General features: G+C 38.1%; 1 protein-coding gene across 1 annotated transcript in view; it reads right to left on the bottom strand.

The window, feature by feature from the left end:
• LOC118411608 (ephrin-B2-like) overlaps positions 1–19,336 on the bottom strand; it is a 74,218-nt gene extending 54,882 nt beyond the window's left edge. The window contains exon 1 of the mRNA XM_035814068.1: positions 18,990–19,336. Within this exon, the coding sequence (XP_035669961.1) occupies positions 18,990–19,090 (101 nt within the window). The 5' untranslated portion in view covers positions 19,091–19,336. The remainder of the gene's footprint in view (positions 1–18,989) is intronic.
• Positions 19,337–22,742: the final 3,406 nt, after the last annotated feature.

Consider the following 22,742-nt stretch of genomic DNA (forward strand, 5'->3'; position numbering starts at 1 on the left):
GAATGTAGAACAAATAACGACATTTTTCTACTTTATTTCATGGCAATAAAAATAGGATAAACCCCATATTGATTTTCTTACAGAAACCAAAATAATTATACCCAAGGGTTCCGCCAATACCACAGAACTAAGTCACCATGGTTCTTATTAACTGATTTTTTTTTCTCAAGGCCTTGTAAAGATTTCTTGGTCTTACAAAATGGTTTGAATGCAGATCAAGGTCCTTGACTGTTTCTGCAAAGAGGACTTGGGTGACTTGCTGTATTTTTCACGGCATAACATAGCCGCAGTCACAGCATTTTTTTTCTTGAAAACGGACTATTAATTGATGATCGAACCAAAAGACCATTCTGATTTGATTATAAGGATGACATCCTCTGGGTACCTCAAATTTCATGTGAGCATGCAAAGGAAAAAATCTGCCATGGGTAAAAAAGATTGATGTCATTGTGAAACCCAAGTGGCCAGAAAAGATCAACAAATGACCAAGCATATAAAATACAGTATATATACCTTTACAGTTTCTTAACTTCAGAGGACTTTGTTTAAAAATTTGTGTACATTTTATGATTTTTTTTTTGTCATGACATACATACACTCATTTTGCAGCTTCTTTATATGGTTTACAGTATTGCCCTTAAACATTTTTGGAAACATAAGAAAATTGAAGCATGTGCAGATGTCATCCAAATGGCCAAAAGGAATCGAAAACTTGGAATGGGTGTACTACATCAACAGTTAAGGCCCCTGGTGTTACGTGCATATAATAGGAACATATTTCAAAGGTTTAATGTTAATTCCTCCGAGCAATAATTGCTAGTCATTGTCCTAGTCAATGGATATAAAGGGATAAAATCATCCAAGACCCAATACCTATTTTTCTCCCTATTGTTGCTCTCTCTGGAATTAAGTACACATTTCCACTGGAAATACATGTCTTTTCAAGGGCATAAAAACAAAATTAGACATTTTCCCCTGTGGGGCCAGATGCTGAAATGAACATGTTGTGACCCAAATAGTTGCCAATCTTACAGCCTATGTTTAAAGTAGCCCCAGGCAATTTTAGTCTTTGGGAAGGACTGGGTTTAAGATAAACCTATTTGTTGGGACAAGCTAGGAGGAAGTTAGTTCACATTTTGCTCCGAGATATATATGCATAATCAGTTCTATAATAGGACTCACAAATTATGACTATGGGAAAGGACCTCAATTAGAGCAAGGTGGTACTACACTTGCAGATGCAAAACCTGGGAACATTGCAGAATTTCAACATTTCCACTTTTCTGAGCAAATTTGTAACTTGAACTAGAAGTAAGCGACACACAGTTTTGTAAGAAGGGTCCCGGAACACTTTGCATTTTGTAAGCTGCTAACTTTAAAAGCAAGGCCATTGTTCATTGTTGATTTATGCAAAATTATCAGGGTAAAAGAGATGCAAACATCATTTGGTTTAACATGTGTACAAGATTAGTAGAGAAAGGGCGCATATTTCATTTGAGTTTTTCAATATTACAATTCAGTCTGTTAGACTTGGAGGCCCAAAATCTGGGCTGCATATTTTAATTGGGGTTCATACTTTAATCAGGAAAATACAGTTATTCACATATTTCTTGCTGTATGATAAAGTGAAGTCATAGCATGATGAATTGCATTCATTCCCCAGTATCATGTAGTTATACATTAGACCATATGCATGTTTATTTCACTTTAGATGAATCAGGTCTACCTTACATGTAACCATGAAATGCATTCAAGACAAAACAGAGGCCAGGAACCGCATCACTATTTTGGCCTATTGAACACTTGTTCAACTCATCAGTCAACTGTAACAGGTGCTACTGGTCCTTGGCTGACACACAACAAGGCTGACCTTCAAACCACAAGACCATGACCAAAACAATCCATTCACAACTTTTTGAGATATCATTTTCAATAATCAGTCAATCAACTAACTAACTAGACAACTAACAATCAGCCCATAATAACCTCCTCCTAACTTTCTTAAACAGAGAATATGAGAGAGAATTTTGAGTTAGCAAAATGGCAGTTGTAGAGTGTGGTTACATCTTATCTAAATGAACAGTCCCTCCAAGCCCCCTGTGCTTGTCAACTGTATTTAGTCATGGTAGTACCAGGTCAGTTCTCCAGTTTTGTTAGCTGTCCACGCCAGACATACCTTATTAGTCTCAACCCTACTGCCAACATGCCCCACTAATAGGCTACATAACCTTGATTTTATGGATAACATCCCCTAGGGACACATAATCTGATACCAGCTGACAAATTACGCCTTTTTCAGGATACTTTATCAAGGTATTGTAAGTGCTAAAATATCCGCAGTGGTTAGATATTTGGGGCTTTTCACGGCAACCTCTTTACCACCATGGAAATGCTTGTTCTTTATTTATTTATTTGCTTGTTCAAGCTTTTAATGCTTGTTCTGTCTTCTGTCTGCCTATGTACGAGTGCCCTTTTGTTTCAACTGCAAACCAAAAACTACCATAAAAGCTCCATTTTTTCCTAATTTGAAATTAAATCCTTTAAATTCAAAGGCAATTTTATTATCTTGCAGTAAAAAAATAACATAAAAATCAATAATTCAAGATGACTGAATAATTCCTAGAGTCCACAAACTACTTACAAGCATTATCAAAATGTATTCTAATTGAAAATTTTAACCAGAATTAAATCAACTACAAATCCCTACAAGCAAGTTTCTATGTCAGCTATTTGGCAAAATCAGGTTACTACAATGATACCACATTGAATTCTCTAAACTTGAACGTGGCAAACTGCTTGACATTGATATTAGATTTCTCTGTGCAATTTTTAAAATTCAATTTGGAGATTTTGAGCTCTTCTATACATCCTTATATATAGCAGTTTTATGTCAGTAATAATTACTGTATTCTCCTATAAGCCTTAGAGGTTGACCAGAGGCTCAAAGTAATTCTTATTGTTTGAGGAGTTATTGTTGTTGTCACTTGAATGCAGGTGGTGTAATGTATGGTTGCCCGGCTGTCAGAAAGAGAACTATCCATCTTTTGTTTGGAAACTGGGTCGAAACCAAAGCAAATGTGGATGTCATCCATGGATTAAGCCTGTGGCCTAACATCATGCATGCATGTGGCATTGGTACAGAGGGTATGAATGGGGATATATAAGAAAGTTGTTGTATGCAAATGTTTATAGACCAGAGTGGTCTTCTAATACAGTTTTGGCTGTAATCATTATTTATTGATGTCATAAGACAAACAAAGGGGAATACAGACTTCCAGGTGTCTTTGACCCACCACGGTAAATTAGTAGTCTCTTTTTTTATCTTTTAAATTCCAGCCCTCCTATACTACCAATACTGAGTGCTTTAAAACTGGAAATGAAGGGCAGCAATTTGAAATTTTCTTCATTCTAAATGTTTTAATACCCAAGCCACAGATGCTTGTTAATCTCTAAGCAGATGTTAGGGTTAAAAATCAGTTTTTGACCACCTGTTTTTCATGGTGTAGACTTCTGTGAACAAAAACAGCAAGTTTAAAAACAATACAATTTAAACATTTTATTGGAGATGAGTTGTTGGTTTGTAAAAAATATTCTTTGTTCAATAATAAGAAATTTGCATATTTCCATTAAGAATGCATGTACGATTACATGTAGCTTGCCAAATATGTAAAATAACACTTCCAAACACAGGACATAACACAATACTGCACAATGTTGTTTCTAAAGTATCCAAAGTAATTCCAAGTGCATTGAAATTATTAGGAAGATAGACATGGAACTTGTCATTCAAATGTATTCAGGATACAATTAGCTCATCAGTATTCAACCACATCACCTGATTTCACGTTTTTCACTCAAGTTAAAGCCTTTCAACGAATAAGCAATCAATTCTTGTGAAAAGATCCTCCAGTGTTCACCTTCACTGAGGGTTAACAAGGGGTTACAACAGCACTGGCAATTGGTATGATAAAACACAACCCTGCATCAATAAACGTCATCTACATCATACAGAATAACCCCTCGTGAGAATTATGTAGGTCAACCATAGACTAAGAAGGTCATTACGATACATACATGTACACACACACGCTATACACTTGACAGACTCATGATTCATCTGTCTTTTGATTATTACTTTCTGATATTACTGAGTTGCGTATTTTCGAAGGGTGTATATTAATTGCCGTAAGGAGACTAGCCCAAGGACAGGAAATTTACTGCTTGCGTGCATGTTGTGATTTGGCGCTATGCCAAAACAAGCCCCTTGAAATTTCCCCACATCTGTAACATTATTATATGAGGTTATTAACCTCATATAATAGTGTGTATGATTATATATATATGTATTATAGACTTATCAGAAATGACACAAGTTCTACGTCTAGTTCCAATTTTACATTTTTTAGTCTTAATAGGCTGTGTTATTATTTAGAACAGTGCATAAAATCTGGGATTGTTAACAGAACTGTCTTGTTATAAAATACGAAATGCAAACTGCTCTACAATTATCATGAATTCATATTTGTGCTGATTGGCTAATATGCATTTTTATCTTGTACCTGATGGATTCTTTACACAATTGATAAGATGCAATAAATAGAATAACAAGAAAACTTGGCCAGAAAATTATCAATGAAATACATAATGATAACAAGATTATTAATTAGGCACTGAAAACACACAAAGAAATTTTACGTTTTGTAACCTTCAGAATGTCACAGGCTGCTATAATTATACACCTGCTTTTGATTGGCCCTGACATTGGAAGGGTTAACAAGAACAGAATTGTAACTGAGCCCTGACAGTTGAGATCATTTGTCAGCCCCTCCCTCTGAATACAAAATTCTGCTATCTAGGTCACCTACTAACCTAACGGATCACCCGACAACGGTCGCTATATCTGCGAGAATCAATACCTGACAAAAAATTTTTAGCTTCAAAGCAGACCACGAAATAATGACATCCAACACTGTTGATTGAACGGCGTGGGGTCCATTTTGCATTTCACGACATCTCGTTTTTACGATTGTTTTATTACCAGTGTTATGTGAACTGTATGGTGTGTTAATATGTTTCTTATGTTTCTTACTTTTCCCAAATGTGTTGTTGGAGATATTCCTATGGGTTTTGTTAGCGCACTGAGAGACATACAAATAGCTGCATAAAATAAGGGCAAGCTGGGTTTTCCTGTATTTCGAGGTGACAAAACACAACAATATTGCAGAACCTTTTGAATATCAAGATAGGAGAGCTTTGCTACTGCTTGGAAACATGGATAGAATTCTGTAAATCCATAGAAGTGAGGTTCTAGCCCAGGTGTGAAAGGGGGTGCACTGCAGCTTTTGGATGGGGACATTAGTGGTCCCATGTATGAGGGAGCTTCACGTCTGAGCCTCAAACAGCAAACCTTTGCACATAAAAGAACCTAAGACAATTACTTAGAAGATTAGGGGTGACATGGTGAGCTTGGTTAATATGCAAAGCTCTAGCAAAGAAGCATTTACCACATAGCTACTTTGAGCCAGTATTACTTCACCTCAGTTGCTGATAACTGTTTTACCTTTTTACTCATTTGAAATATGCAGTTTCCATTCATTATTTAAAAGTTTCTTAATCTCCTTGCTTTAATACTCCCGATATATTAGTCATCAATGTATAAACAAGATTATCCTGTTTGCCAGTGAATGATCACAGGGAGATTAGATGACAACAATAATAAACAACAATTATTGAATTTCCTTTATTGACTAATTGTTCATTTACTTTGTTCTATAACAATGATGTAAGGTTGGAAAACTTTTGCATTGCTATGAGTAGATTGCTCAATTCTTTTTAGATATGCTCAATATGAAATGTCTAAGACAGAAAACCAAATCAAGGCATGAAATTGAAATCTGATATTGCAAAGAGTTGTTACTTTTAGAATTTCTTGTTTTGCTAATTCTGTCAAATTGAAAGCATTTCCTGACATATTGTAGTTTTGAACTGGGCCAAGCCAACCTTCACATCATGCCATTAGTTACATCTTGTCATATAATATATATTCAAATAACCGAAGACACACACCAAAACAAACATACAAGCACACAGACTGAAAACATAAAACCCCTCATTTTCCCAGTTGTAATGAAGTCTATGAGAATTCCAAGCTAAAACTTCCGCCTAAAATTTTCTCGGCAACATACGCATCCCTTTATCGACACCTGATAGTTACCGCAAGACGAATAGGGTCATCAAACTGCAAAACGAGGCCGCGTACATTTCTGTAAATTGGCATGGGTGTCATAGTTGCTTGTTAGAAAAAAGATGTATGGCTCCATAGTGACAAAATAACTGCGTGTTATGTGTGTATGGCTTATTACGTACCATCTACTACATGTATTAAGATTACGTACCAACATTGAAAATTGTCGGAAAATGACTTGGGGGTAGGATTAGTGAGGGGATGGATTGTTTACAATCCCCGCCTTGACAGAAAGCTATATTGATCACCTCGTTATTTTGTTTTTGTCGACAAAGATAAGCTCAAAACATATTACTTGCCCCATAACTATTTGAAGAAATTGTCATACTTGCTTTTTGCAATAATACTTGATGGCGGTTTGGGAAATAAGCTACATGTATCTTGTTTGAGATGAAAAGATTACAAACTTTGTTGTTCCTAAGACAAAGAGTTTCAAATAAATTGAGGACTTATCTTAATCTTTTTGCTACAGTAGAACATGCAAAGGAAATAATTTTTGCAAAAATTGCTACATTATTTCAATTGAAATGACATTTCAGAATTTATTATCATACTAAGAAAAAATAAGACACCTCTCTTGTGACCATTCTCTCCATCTTAACATGTTCAGAAGTGCAAAAACCCAAAGGTAATGAAAGAACCTAAAGAAACACTTAAATCAGGAGTGTTATTGATTTTTTGAGCCTTGCGGTAGTTGAAAGAGATGATATTCATATTGATACCAGTACCTGGCAGTGTTAACACCAATACAATTAAAATTCCGCACCACGATTTATCATATTTCACAGGCTTGGGGTACAAAATACCAACTGCCACACTCATACACTGTCATTTTTCATGTGTATTAAATATATGTCTCAACCTTTTTCATGCCTATAACATGTTACAGGCACCGTTAGTAGTGTTATGGTCTAGTGGCCAAGCAATATGTCACAATGCATTGCTCTGGCTATGTTTTACATCATACTATGATATTAAATCACTGTTTTAAGGGCTCATATACAGTAGTCCCTGCCTATGTTAATAATATTAGGAATGGGAGGGAAATGTTGTTTTTATTACCATATTCCAGATTTATTTTGACTAATATTGCACTTAGTCAAATGCTTCTAACCTTTTACAGCTTATTTTTACAAAGTTGATATTTTGTGAAAAAAAACTTCCATGCCGCTAACGCTAGTTCACCTTTATTCGCGGAGTAACCTTTATTCGTTGTGCATAAAATCGGAGCATTTACAGGTATCAAGTCAACAGACGAGTGTTTCAGACTGGAATGCTATGAAAATATTGCAATTTGAAACCAACGTTTGTCGATTCCATATCTCTAAATATCTCTTTTTTGTAAACAACGGATATAGGTTGCCATGTGGATAAAGGTGAACTAACTTATACGGATCGTAATCACCACCAGTGAGGTTGTCGTTAATAATTGAAACAAATCTTGAGATTTTTCCACAAAATCAATTCCTGGAATGTTCAGATTTTTAAAAACATTCTCCAGATTAAAAGAAAAATCTTCAGATTTTTTCTATTGTGATTGTTTGTTGACAAAAAATCTCCAGATTATTTTAGAAAATCTGTAGGCAATGCTGTATCTCTTCTTTTCCTCCTGTCATTTCGATCAAAAGGTGTCACACTTTGAATTCTTCTTACACACTGATATTTTCTTCGCAAGGAAACATAAACTTACAGCTCTTATAGAACAAGGCAAACATTTTTTTAAATGATGGGGGTTCCAACAACGTTTTCCAGTAACTTAAGTGAGTGGCTGCCCTTTTGTCATAATACTAAATTCAGGAATAAGTATGTTACAACATTTATGTTTAATGTATATACTAGTATTTGCTACATATTAATCATGTAAAATAAAATAACTTTCTCTTTGAGTTATTGAAAATGATAAACGATTGCCATTCAAGTCTCATGGAAAAGAGTATGCAGGTCTCAAAAAAACAGGTGTCCTGAAAATTAGCAAAATTAGCAAATTAAAACACGCTTTGGAGCCTGCAACAGAGGCTAGAAATCTGAAATCATGACTGTCACAGCAACATCTCAGTAAGCAGCAATTTTCCCCCTGTCTCTTGGACCGTTCTGACGTGACAACACTTTCCTGCACTGTTGATTTGACATGTAGTGCGTGAGTTCATATCCTGTTGAATGGATGCAATACCTAATCTGTTTGTTTGGGATACACTGTAAGTTTTGTTTTGTATACATTGAAGAAAAGAAGGGCCTATTGATGCATAGCATGCAATCTATGTCCAAATTTTGCCTCAGGATCAGATTACTTGTTTTTGGAATGACCGAAAATAAACAACGCGTTGAGTTTCTAACAAATGATTGATCTGCCTTTCCCTAAATAAGCTTTGTTGTATATTATCTAAAATAACAACTTTTCCCAACACACTTTGAAAACATGATTGTCTCTTTCTTTCGTCAAGTCTTATTTCATGCCACTAACATTCAACGAAGCAAAAAATTGTCAAAATCCAAAACTTAAATACCTAGTACTTACTCTGATTCTTTTTTTCACAGTTGCTCCATTTTCACTTTTATCTATAAATATGTAGATAAAAAGGCAAAAGAAACAACATGTCAGCCTTACAACAATTTCAGGTCAGCTATGACTTAAAGGTATCAGATTATTCTGCACATCTAGGTGTCAGATACATCGAATCTGCAAAGAAGAATGCTGTGCTACATTCATGTGTACAGGTCATGGGTAGTTGAGCCATAATCCCACTAATGTGTAGGTTTCCCAATTTGATGGACCGTTGAGCAAAAATCTGCTCGTACCAAATATAGGATGAAAAATGGGAGGCAAATTACTCGGACTAAGGGGGAAAATGAAACAGCAATCAGCGGGCATGGCATTTGCGATCCATCTTTGCTATATATATAGGAATGTACAGGTTTTCAGATCATTTTACCTGCTCATATCTCTCTAGGAATGTACAGGTTTTCAGATCATTTTACCTGCTCATATCTCTCTTTGTACTAACATTAAATTTTATAAGCTAGGCCAAAGTAAGTAAATTTTATGGATGACAGTGCATACATTGATTTTGTCTAACTTTGAAATGAATAAATCAAACAAGAAATTTTGGCATCCTGGCATCACACTCACTTAAGCTGCTTTCTACAAATTTTGTCGACTTCTTTTGCAACTGTATGAATGTGCACAGATCTAGAACTGCTTTCCTCTTCAGTCCTTGTAGTCTGTCCCATTCCAAACTGTGAGTAGAATTGAGATGTTATAATTACAGTTAGTAATATACGTTAAAGACCTTATCGGGCCCTGATTTCTCTCAGTCTGTATGCGTGTCACATATCCCATCACACAAGACTCAACCCCCGGCTTCAGACATTAGCTAAAGGCTTTAGTGATGAGCCTTTCTGTTTCACCCCATGGAAATTGATCGAAGTCAATCAAGGGATAATTGTGGGGAAGGAGGGTGGGAAAACGTAGTAGATGTCGACTGCATGCAAATTGGCAAACAGGAAGGGCCACGGTTGAGTAAACGGTTTCGTCTGTTGAACGACTAGTGTTATCAATTCGACAACTATAACTTCTTTCCCAGATCTTTATATTAAGCATTTGTTAAAGTAGTAAGTTTGCCTTGATTTCATTTGTAGTCATGTGATACTAATGGACATTTAAAAATTAAAAAGTTGTGTGAAAAAAAATTACTGATAAGCCAAACTTGTCAAAATGATCATAAACATTGTAACAAGAATTGAAGCAACGAAATATTGTATCACAGCTGACAAGTCCTTTTTTCGTGTATTTACATGCAAGGTGACAAGTGTTATAGCCTAGTTGTAGTGAGTCTGGCTTTACACTGTGCTAGTGTTGTAATATGGAGACAAGTTGCCAATGCATTAAAACTGCAGCAGTAAATAGGTAATTGTTAGAATCTATTAACACAGGCCTGAACTAACAGGTGCCAGTAGCAACTTTCTGTGTTATTTTTCTCTTCCCTTCCCTTTTCAGAGCAACAAGTTGTATGGTTATAAAAATTACTTTTTTTTATACAGACATTTTGACCATAATGATATTCTATTCTTTAATTCTGCTGTGTACCATACAAGGAGAGAAATATCCTCTTCAATTAGCTACAAGTCTTAGAAGTTTTTGATATCTAAATAGTACAGAAAAAGTTGCATTCCTTATGCAATGAGACAAACCGTCATATTGTATTTTATGCTCCATCTACATTTTGTACCCATACATTTACAACTGTTTTAAGAGGCAAGAAGAATTTGAACCTGTGCACACATTCTGTACAAGACAAAGTATACATTACACTTTGTAGACATAGTAAGATACACATAGTAAGATTCTTATATCAATAATTAGAACTATCATCTTGGTGGGTATTTAGCTTGTAAGAGCATAAATAGACAATAAAGGTCTTCATTCATTCATTTATTCATTATTCTCTCTCACCCATCAGCGTGTTTCATTCCACCGAGGTATAAGGTAGGATTGAGAGGTATCACCCCACCAGGCCTCCTGGCAGACATGGATTACAGAACAACGGTCCCCTCCCAGCTGAATACCAACGACATCACTCACGTTCGCGTATCAGGGATTCAATTCTCGTGGACGTGGACCCGCGCCATCTCCCAAGGCTTAACGTCGTGGCTCCCGATCCTAACGAGAATAAAACTCACTTCGCGCCGAGAGCGCTGTCTGGTCGGGTTCAAATGCCATAAGCGTTTCCAGGCTGAAGGCCGATGTCAATGTCAGAGACCTTGTAGGTGGTAGGAAACTCAGCGTATAGATTTGTGCTATCGTCAGATTCACAGTGAGGGAAGCTGATATGTTATCATAAGACTTTTGCGGGGTAATCATTACCAAGATTTGGCCACAATAATCTAATTGATTGGCTATCGAAACACCTGCCCCTATTTTTCCCAAAATAAACAAAAAATTCACAGTGAAGCCATTTATCAAAATTTCAGCAAAGTAAATTGTGCTCGACCTTACAATATAGGCAAATTATTGCAATAACTTTGAATAAGATTTTTCATTCATGACGAACAAAAGTGCATACATAAAAAAACTGTACATTTGATGATGTTTGACAAAGAGGTGCATCTACTGTGGTACATTTATCTGCTTTCAAGCTAAAAACTTATCATTCCTTATGTTTTGTATTAGTGCTTATCTTTACTCCAGACTGCAATCTTTAATAATTTTTCTGCCCTGTTGCTCCATATTTTTTCGGAAAAAAGCTGAGAAGCAACAAATTAAATTGTTTTGGCCTTACAGTGTGAGCTTTTAGTTTGCAATCTATTATCTACCGTGCTGTACTGTATCTAATTACCAATCTATTGTTCTTCATTTTGCTTCATATTTTATTCCAATTGACATTCCTTTTCGTAACATTTCGTTCCGTTTCACATTTTTGAACACCAAATTTGCTTTTCACTTCAGAGGTTTGTTTGTTGTGACAAGAACAAACCCCGAGCAAGACAAATCAGCTCTCTGCTATCAGTTCCTCTGACATTGACGTGTTTGTAATGCCAACACTCTTCAGTAAGTCCCCAACAATTCCGCTCCTACTGCTAACCCATGCAGAATTGATACACTTGAGGAGTTAGCTCTGAGGATTTGTCATCTTTCGAGGTCACTTTACTCCCACGACATGACACCGTTGAGCCTATACTATTGATTAATAGCATCCCAAAGCCTCTTCTATGGGCTACAGGTCAGAGGGCGGCGGTATTTGAATAATCCGCGGAGGTGAATGCTCCGCAGACCTGAGCAGAATAAGTGATGGCCTCCGTGGAAGTTATTGGGAAAACCTCTGCATCCGTTTGCATGTAAACTGGTCAGTTCTGATGCTTAACAGTCTAATGATTTTCTCACATTCAAATAGATTATCATTTTCAAATTTTGGAAATGCCGCGCAGATTTGATATCTTGTTTTAGCAAATTATATTTGGTTATACAACATCTGGCAAGACAGAAAAAATATCTACAAGAAAAACTTTTGCCCTAGCTCCCCTCAAATACAATGATTTGAACTGCATTCATGGCAGAGGCTCTGATGGGGGCATACAATGTATAGTAAAAGAAGCGACCATAATGTTAATTAATTTTAGACTAAATATTACACTTTGGATTAACACTTCTGACCTTTTACTGCTTCAACTTATAAGGTTAACATTTTGTGGAAAAAAATTCAATACCACTGTACGAATCATAATTACCCCCAGCATCATGTGGTTGGAAAAAGATTTTCTGGATTTTTTTAACAATCTCCAGATTTTTATAAAACAATCTCCAGATTTTTCAACCATCTCCAGATTTTTTCAAACAATCTAATAGGGTAAGACAGAAAAAAAATCTGAAATGAAATCTTTTGCCCTACATTTGTAGCTCCCATCAAATACGATGAATAGAACTGCAATGGCAGAAGCTGTTGAGGGTGTGAAAGAGGCAACCATGATACCCTTTGCTGTCCTTGACCCAGATACAAGCTCTGTCAATCATGAAAGACTTGGAAATACATTGTACAATAAACCAGGGTTCTTTTGAATGAAATTTGTGTTATTCCACATACCCCAATTCAAATTCTTGTCAGTGATTTCTTACTTTTATCTTTTACGAGAGGGAGCTTTTTCGAAAATGACCATCATTTGTTAAAATGTATGCTATATATAAAATGTTACACATGTATATGCAAACAAAAAAAAGTTTTGCATTCTGTACATTGTTAGGTTATCATGGTGGTTTAAATTTTTTTTTTTGACAGCAAACTCATCACAACAATCTCTTGACTTCTATTAGCATAAAGGCCTCGCCGCCAAATTTAAACCCTGCAAACTTAAACAAGTTTACGGTATTGTTTCCGTTTAGTACAAAGCTACAGAAGCAAACACCTGTTCATAAATGATGCATCCTTTTGACCTTCTATAATTCCCCTGCTGTAATCAATTAGCTTCCTCCCCCTCCCAAGGTGTGAGGATTCATCAATCAACACATTTCTCACATTTCTGACGGGCTGAAATACTTTCACACTAGCCTGATCACCGGGATCCAATAATGTAAAAGGTCGGAGGTCGTTCCCCCAGGGGACACTATGGTTGCTCAGGTAAAAAGTGCATTTATCAGGTCTATCTGTGTCTGACATGGTGATTAATTGTTGAGCGGGTTAACTGAGGTCTGATGTCCCCGCCGCTACATCCCGGATAAGCTCGCTTCATGAAATATTCATATCTCTACACTTTAAAGGGAAAACCTCACATTTTTTTCAAAGGGGGGACAGATATTTTACACACAGTGAATCTGGAAATTTCTACCCTTGTTTCATATGTAGTTTTTACGATTACAAACATTTATTCACTTATATTCCGTAACTACGAATCCATTTCATTGCAAACTCTTCTTTTCAACCACAGAGCCCTGAAATTCAAGTGTCAGGAACATTAAATGAATTTGAAGTAATGTTTAAAGCAACTACAAGTGGTAACTACAGCGTTAACTGTAAGTAGTCTTAACAATTTTTGGCTACACCTCAGAGACAGGGCCTAAACCAAGCAAGTTTTCTCTATCATAACTTGAATATTCTTGAAAGTCATCATCAAGATTCATGATTTTATTTGTCAGACATTAAACAAATCAGTTCAATATTATTCTAATTGTTCGATCTAATTCATGAAATCACAATAAACTATCATAACAATGTATGAGAAGGCATGCATATGCTTTGGTTAATGTATATCATAATTTTGCACTTGACTGCTAAAATTTAACTGGCATTATTGGCACATTCTTCTGAGCTGAGCGTACATTGTAGAACGTTGACGCTAGTCTGTTCAAAAGATGTGTGAGACCATTAAATGCACAACAGCGCACGAAGAATGTTCGGACAGAGACCTCTAGAGACACAAAGATTACCCATATCTGACAGTTCATTTTTCTCGGGCAAACCAGCCTGGTGGTTGATGGGATGTAGCTTGGAGTGACCTGCTTTTGCGCTGGGAGGAACTAGATGGACATGAGATGTACTCGGCTGCATACTTCATCAAACTGAGCGTTCCTGTGGTGCATAGTGGTAGGTCTGCCAACTCAAATGTATTACGTCACGTAGCGAAATATCGGGTCCAGACCTTCTTGTTTGTGTGTTCAGACCCTTTTAGTACCTAGTGGCACATAAGGCAGCAAGTTTTTGCACTGTCTCAATAGCAGAGTATAATTTAGTATTTTATAGGGAAGGGTTGCTAGCTACCCATAAAACTTGCTCTTTAAAAAAAAGGACCCCCCCCTTTACGTCCCTTCTGAAAGACAGCCGCATCCTCAAACAAGATGCCCTACCCAGGATAGAACCGTGGGCTGACAGTTACCAACCAGTTGAGGTACACTGTCATCCATGGAAAATGATTCACGGTGATAAAAACTGCAAATGAAAACACATTAGGGATAAGCAATTAAAACAAAAATTAGGCATATCCGAGCTTTCACTGTGAAATCAATAAATACATAGTATGTTTACTTCACAGCAAAAGAGAAAGTTAACTTAAATAATATTAGAAAAAAGCAGAGAGGCATAATCTCCATGCAAATGTTAGAAGACAAAATCCTACATCAAATGTTTCCTATAGCTACCCATTTTTGCTGTTTCTCCAAGCAGATCCTAGATCAAATGCTCCCAGCTTTGCACATTTTTGTTACATTCTTTTTTCTTGGAACAGAGACAGGGACCTAGCAAACATTAAGCTTTAGCCTTCTACCATCTGCTTGGAGATTAAAGGCAGAATACTCTATGGCCTACATGTAATGTACAATGATGTAGTACCCAGGTAACCCAGTTCAAATAACCGCACCTTGAGAAATGCACCGTTGTTTTTACTCAGGGACAATCAGATTTGTAAGCCGCTGAAGTGATGGCAGTGTCCTGTGCTTCCTTGGCTTTCAAGAAAAATATCTTGGCTCCCATCAGGGTTTTATGGCCCTAAAATATATGTGTGCATTATGTGCAGGACTAGAATGAAGGGGAGCAACCACGAATATGGATCGATTTTGTTTGAGACAAGGTGAAGGTCTACAGTCAGTAGGTTCGTTTCAATTCCAAATAGAAGTGAATTTCCTGATTTTTTGCACATTGAAAGACATCTATCTTCTAGAATAAATGTTAACATTATTCAAAGAACTGCATCTGTCAAAGGCATCTGCTTATAGCAACTGGCAACACCTCCCATAATCACACCTGCAAAAGTTGGCACCTGCCATAATCACACCTGCAAAAGTTGGCACCTGCCATAATCACACCTGCAAAAGTTGGCACCTGCCATAATCACACCTGCAAAAGTTGGCACCTGCCATAATCACACCTGCAAAAGTCAACACTTGCCATTATCACACCTGCAAAAGACGACACCTGCCATTATCACACCTGCAAAAAGTTGACACCTGACAGAATATTACAGCTGCTACAGGTGGCATCTGACATCAAACAGTTGATCTACAGTTATTACCACAGGTTGCAAGTGACACCTTGACTTATCTACTACATATTATAGCATCATGCCTTACATATAGTATATCTATTATACAATGTGGTATCTAACCTGAGACATAACATACAGTTTGTAAAAATTCATTCAACAATTCTTCACTTATCCTGCTTCAAAATCTGCAATTGAAAAGCCCCTGCAGTTCAAACAAAAGCTGCTTGAGGTCTAACGTTATGTCACTTCTTCCTGAACACAAGAGATAATTTATGATCAAAAATAATGACCATAGCTTATCCAGGACACAAAAGTAACAAAACCGGAAGTTCTACTGCCGTAGCTGGGAAAGTCGCAAGGGGGCCCAAATCTTATCATTTCTTTGAGAAGACAAGACTTTAACCACATGCGGAATTCCCCGACAATCTATCCATAGCTTCTTTAATTATGCTGTCGGTACAAAATACAAGCATTTGGAGTTGCAATTCCTTCATATCCTAAATGGTAGAAACCATTTGATTCGTTTTCCCCCAATGTATCGGAAAAGAAGTTGGAAATCTGAGAAGCAAGGAAACAAATTGGTGCTGCCTTACAGACATCTATAGGGGTGGCATATCGGACATACAGACGCTATTATTCTCTGAACTGGACAACTGGAACCATGATATTGATGCTGTGGTGGGCAGGAAGAATCGCTCTCCGATAGACCGTCCTGACATTCCATTCGTTTTCCATTCACGGAGCCGATTGCTTTATTAATAGTTTGATTTTCTCGTCTTTGAATAGAGCAGTATTAATCTTATGGATCGGCCTGGTTTCTTATTGTATACAGACGTGACTGCAAACCAGGGTTCCAGCCAGCATCTGTCCTTCTGTCCATTGACGGAATTTTGCAGCTGAAGATGGACAAACATTTTGCCCATAATCCGTCCTCTGTGCCAGACAAAAAATCTGCATGTGAAGATATTTAACAAATGAAATTTTACAAATTTCTCAAGAAATTCAGCACAGATGCCATTGAACCAAGCTGAGTCTACCAGCAAAATTTGCCCCTCAAAATTCAGGAAATAGCATTTTAGAGGGTCTTAGATTTCAAATTTTCCTGGCCCCCCTTTGGAACACTGTGTGGAAGTCTTTGGCACTCGACAGGATTTCCGTTCAAAATCCAGGGGACTTAAAAAATCAGGCTGGCTAGAACCCTGCTGCATAGAATAAGAAAGTCACATAAAACTTGGATTGATATACATTAACTTTTGTAGAAAATAATATGATGGTCACACACGATATGTTTGATTTATGATATTATACAAACTAAATATCCAAAGAACAATAAAGAGTTAATTCTCATTTTTTTATCCAATTCAAGAGATTGAATTGTATTTGAATAGAACAAGAAAGTACCATATCACTGAACTAGGAATTAGCTGTTGAATCAGGAAGGCACAACCAAATATACATGAGGAGCAAAGAATCTGTCAGTTTTGTAAACTTATAAATAGATAGAAGACAGCGCCCACTATATATTAGTTTCATATACATGTATAGTGATGATAGAAATATTTGTTTTAGTCTCATTATAAGAACAACTCCTCACTTTTAATCTAATGTTGATAAGTACTGAAATTTTCCTTGTGCATTTTTAACCACTATGTTACTGACAGGTTAACAAACCCATCTCAATCTATTCAAACATCACTAAGAAACAATAGCAAGAAGAAGCTGAACGTCTCACCAAATCATAGCAACTTTGATTCTCTTAATTTTTTTTCTTTTACCTGTGTGGTACAACCAACCCCTATCGTAGCCTCTAATCCCTTAACCCTCAGTTTATAAACACTAGTTGTGTAAAGTAATGAAATAATACTGTTCTACAAAGGTCCAGACATGTCCAGCCAAAAACACAGCAATTTCTGCCACCATTTCCTAAGGCTAACTAGGTCAATATGGGCCAATACCCAATAGGGCTATCAGGGTAATTGTTTGTAGAATTGGGGTTCTAAATGTTTTAGATGCCAATGAAATACATGTATAACAGCGGTTCGGCAACATGTGTACCGTTTTCCACTCGAGTTGGCGCCGAATTACCGGAACGGAGAGAATCACTTCCATACAAACAAAGGGTTAAGTACTGTCCGCGCATATGCACTGTATGCGCCTACAGTGTACTTCATATCGCATGCCTTGTATAAATCATGCCGTAATACTAAGATTTAGTGGGTTATAATGTTATAATACACAGGCTTTGACTGGTGGTTGTACCAAACCGCAATGGACTTATACAGCTAAACCGATGCAACACAGAAGGCCGAACGCTGCATGATCTTAGCAGCCTTTGTCCCGAGTAAGGAAGGCCCAACAAAAGGGGTATTGGACAAAATTAATAAGGGCAGACCTGGCCTTTTCAGTTTGCGAGCATCAGGCTTTATCCAGTGTGAGGGGTGTAAGTTAACCCAGGGGAGAGTCATTAACTGTTTAAGGAGGGCCTTAGAGTCTTATCCACCAACCAAAAAACATGTAAGACCATTACAAGACAAAAAGAAAACTCACAATTGTATCCTTATAAGCTTAATGCTGCTTAAACAACTTTAGATGTCTAGCAAAATATATACTATATAGCGTTAGTTTTGCTTCCATCACCCTATAATGTTAACAAGTGGCAAACAAGATCTATCCCCATAGAGGAAAAGGGGTAGGAAATAGTGCAATGGATTTTCTTTCGAACAAAGAACACCACACAACATCCACAAACAACTATAAATATTGGGATACCTCAAATTAGACTAAATCCCCATATACAGGAATTTCAGATAAGTAAGTTGCATTTACATGTATCACTTATTCACATCTCGAAAAACTAACCGTCCAAAAATGCATGGTCACAAGTTTCTTTGGAGAAATTATGAAAAGGTGGAAACTGAAGAAAACATCTTGAGCAAATTATGTACTGATCTCTTTTTCTATCAAGCTATTTGGGAGATGCTCTTTTTGTTTATTCGCATGACAAAGACAACTGTGATTTAATTTGATATTTTGTAGACTGATTTGTCCATCTATATATTCATACAACCACATGAAGAACTTATTCTAGAATCCGAGGATTAAAAAAAAGGCAAAGAAACCCCGCAAATACTACCGGGCTAACAGTGATGCATGCTTTGTTGCGGAATATCAAAACCTGAGGAAAATACCTCGAACGTTCGTGGATAAGACAGATTAGTATAAGAATGTGTGGTTTCCGTGTCTAAATCCCGCACAATTGTGGCTCGTGTAGTGTTGTACTCACAGTGGGTTAGAAGAATTCCAGTATATTGGCTCCAACATCGCACCCAGCCGGCTGCCGGCCGCCCCCACGGCCAGCATCAGCACCAGCACCGCCCCGTACATCCCTCGGTCCCGGGCGAGCCTCACGCCGCCCAGCACGGCAGCATGCCGCGGTGACACCCCGTAAAACACGCGCAACAACTCCGGTTCATTGGCATTGTCAGCCTGCGAGGTCCCAAACCGCGAGTTCGAATCCTGACTGCTGGGGGATCCACATGGGGGTTATCACAGCGCCGGTCACGCCACTTTCACTTTCTAACCACTACGTGAAAACACTTTCACTGACATCCGGATCTATACAATGAAAAGCTGTAGTCAAAGCCGTCCGCTCAAATCTGCGTCACGGAAGGATCAGCATGGGGTTTTCCGAAGCGCCTATCTCTACCATCTAGTTCCCTCTATCGCCTCTATCAGATCCTCTTGCCAGTTAATTTCAAACTTAAAGAAAATGGTTTCGAGTAATTTCTTGTACTCACTGCATGAAATTTGTAACTCTATTTTGGTTGATTCTGTTAGCTTGATCATTGTTACCTGGCCACAATTGAAACTATTTTTGGCAATTTCTGGATCTGAATGAAAAATTGTCTCGATGAAAAACATGTTTTTTCTCAACACCGGTCTAAACACCTGTGAACCCCCATTCCACTGCACATGGCCTATTTCTGAGCAGATATTAGGAGTCGGAGAAAATCGCCACGTTTCTCAACGTAACTGTGCAGTTAGAAAACATGACTATCTTTATTCATTATATTTCATCATTCAGCTGTACTCCAGGCATCTGCTTGGAAATTACCCACGGCGCGTTTTCCCGCATTTTCTCGCCACTCCTACAGGTGGCTCTGCATGGGGGCTTCACCAGCTCCACAACATTGAACCATACATCAGTTCCGTCATACGGCCCCAACAGCGCAAGAGCCTTACCACATAAGGTTGTGGAAAACATTGAATTCATTTATTTCTTCCATTGTATTCTTCAAGCAGAGGTTCAATGGATCGCGGGGTATACGTTAGTAGTGATCGGGATTTTCACTGCCGTCTCTCCCCCGGCCGGTAAAAATTCCCGGGCACAACTACGTTTCCCCGCGATCCAACCTATGCTTGAAGAATAGTCCATTAATTGTAGCCAATCGTAGTCTCAGTAAAAGAACAGTCAGGGTTGTGACGAAGGACTCAATTCCGTAAATGCTGAATAGATCACACACACAGGCACACGCACACACACGCACACACAGGCACACAGACACACAGGCACACACACACACACACACACACACACACACACACACACACAGGCACACAAACACATACACACACGCACACACACTCAAACGCAGAGAGAGAAAGAGAGAGGAGAGGGAGAGAGAGTTGCAGTGTATACCAAGGACATTATAGCCGATAAAAAATATGAAAGGGTCAGAAAAACGTTTTTTTTTGCTTCTGAAACAACAATTCTTCGCTATGTTCAAAAGTAAAAAGGCTGGCAACAAGGCTGCCCAATTTTAACTTCCTGTCAGTTTGTGGCTGTCACTCTGAACGATCCGTCCGTTTCAGGACAAACAAGAGTCTAGCGGAAAATTAGAATTTCCAATGAGTTGCCATGACAGCGCCGGCTCAGTTGGCGGGAACGCCTGGGTTCTGTGCAGCGTGTAAACTCCCCGGAATTTATTAGTCTCCAAGCAGATGTTAAAGCGCACTCACGCAAGCGTTCTTATGAGGTCCTTATTGACATTTTTATACGCAGCCGTGCGCACAATACGCATTTCATACGCATCTCAATCGTTTGTGTCAGTTTTAGGTACGCGCTCTGTGTCGTACCGTGCGTATACCTGTGTACTTCCTAAAACTGACACAAAATATTTAAGATGCGTATGAAGTGCGTTTTGGCCGTATGACTGTGTATGAAATATGTCAATACAGACCGCATACGGACTTGATGTACACGCTAATGTGACTAGCTGCACCTAAAGCGATATTTACCATGAGTGCGTATATTTGTATTCAAGTCCCCATGAGTTCCTTATGTACGTATGTTTTGGTCAAGGTAAAAGGCAAAGTGAGATACAACTTCTTCTCCACAGACCTCACCTAAATCTCCCCCCTCCATGCCAATACGGAACTCATACGCACTTGAATATCCGCAATCCAATCCAAGCCAAAAGCTGATATCTCTCTTGACAGCGCAAAAAGCGGTCACATTGACGTGCGGCGCATTTTCGCATGAAGCACTGATTAACAAATTATTGGAAGTCGCAGTGTTGTGACTGAATTAAAACCAATTTTCAATTATTAAAAATGCATCAAAAAGAGATTTGCAGTGGTTGGGGGATGATATGATGGTGAGCGCAACATATTATGGAATGTATAGATTACGCCATCATAATTTGATTACGCCGCTTTTCGCCTTTTTTTAAAATAGTAAAAAAATCGCAATTGCAGGCGACAAATCTCTCCCATTGAGATTTGCAGTCCCGTTGCAGGAGTGTTATTTTTGCGGTTCAAGCTCAATTTTCGGTAGCGGGAGCATGGTTTTGTCCCATATATGCAAATGAGCAGCATGCATACATTCACATGCTAATAAGTACGTGTAATTTAACATAAGCACTTTTTGTACATTTTGGTTCACACTGTACACTCCAGTACAGTTCTGTACACTCTTGTTCACTCTGTACTCTCCAGCTTCACTCTAGCGCACTCTTATACACTCTTATACACTCTTATACACTCTAGTTCACTCTGTACACTTTGGTTCACTCTGTACTCTGCTTCCCTCTATTCACTCTAGCGCACTCTCATACACTCTTATACACTCTGGTACACTCTAGTTCACTCTGTACACTTTGGTTCACTCTGTACTCTGCTTCCCTCTATTCACTCTAGCGCACTCTTATACACTCTTATACACTCTGGTACACTCTTATACACTCTAGTTCACTCTGTACACTTTGGTTCACTCTGTACTCTCTAGCTTCACTCTAGCGCACTCTTATACACTCTGGTACACTCTTATACACTCTAGTTCACTCTGTACACTTTGGTTCACTCTGTACTCTGCTTCCCTCTATTCACTCTAGCGCACTCTCATACACTCTTATACACTCTGGTACACTCTAGTTCACTCTGTACACTTTGGTTCACTCTGTACTCTGCTTCCCTCTATTCACTCTAGCGCACTCTTATACACTCTTATACACTCTGGTACACTCTTATACACTCTAGTTCACTCTGTACACTTTGGTTCACTCTGTACTCTCTAGCTTCACTCTAGCGCACTCTTATACACTCTGGTACACTCTTATACACTCTAGTTCACTCTGTACACTTTGGTTCACTCTGTACTCTCTAGCTTCACTCTAGCGCACTCTTATACACTCTGGTGCACTCTTATACACTCTTATACACTCTAGTTCACTCTGTACACTTTGGTTCACTCTGTACTCTCCAGCTTCACTCTAGCGCACTCTTATACACTCTGGTACACTCTTATACATTCTAGTTCACTCTGTACACTTTGGTTCACTCTGTACTCTCCAGCTTCACTCTAGCGCACTCCTATACACTCTGGTACACTCTTATACACTCTAGTTCACTCTGTACACTTTGGTTCACTCTGTACTCTGCTTCACTCTATTCACTCTAGCGCACTCTTATACACTCTTATACATTCTGGTACACTCTAGTTCACTCTGTACACTTTGGCTCACTCTGTACTCGCTCC

This window comes from Branchiostoma floridae, chromosome 3 (genome assembly GCF_000003815.2).
Source record: "Branchiostoma floridae strain S238N-H82 chromosome 3, Bfl_VNyyK, whole genome shotgun sequence".
NCBI lineage: Eukaryota > Metazoa > Chordata > Leptocardii > Amphioxiformes > Branchiostomatidae > Branchiostoma > Branchiostoma floridae.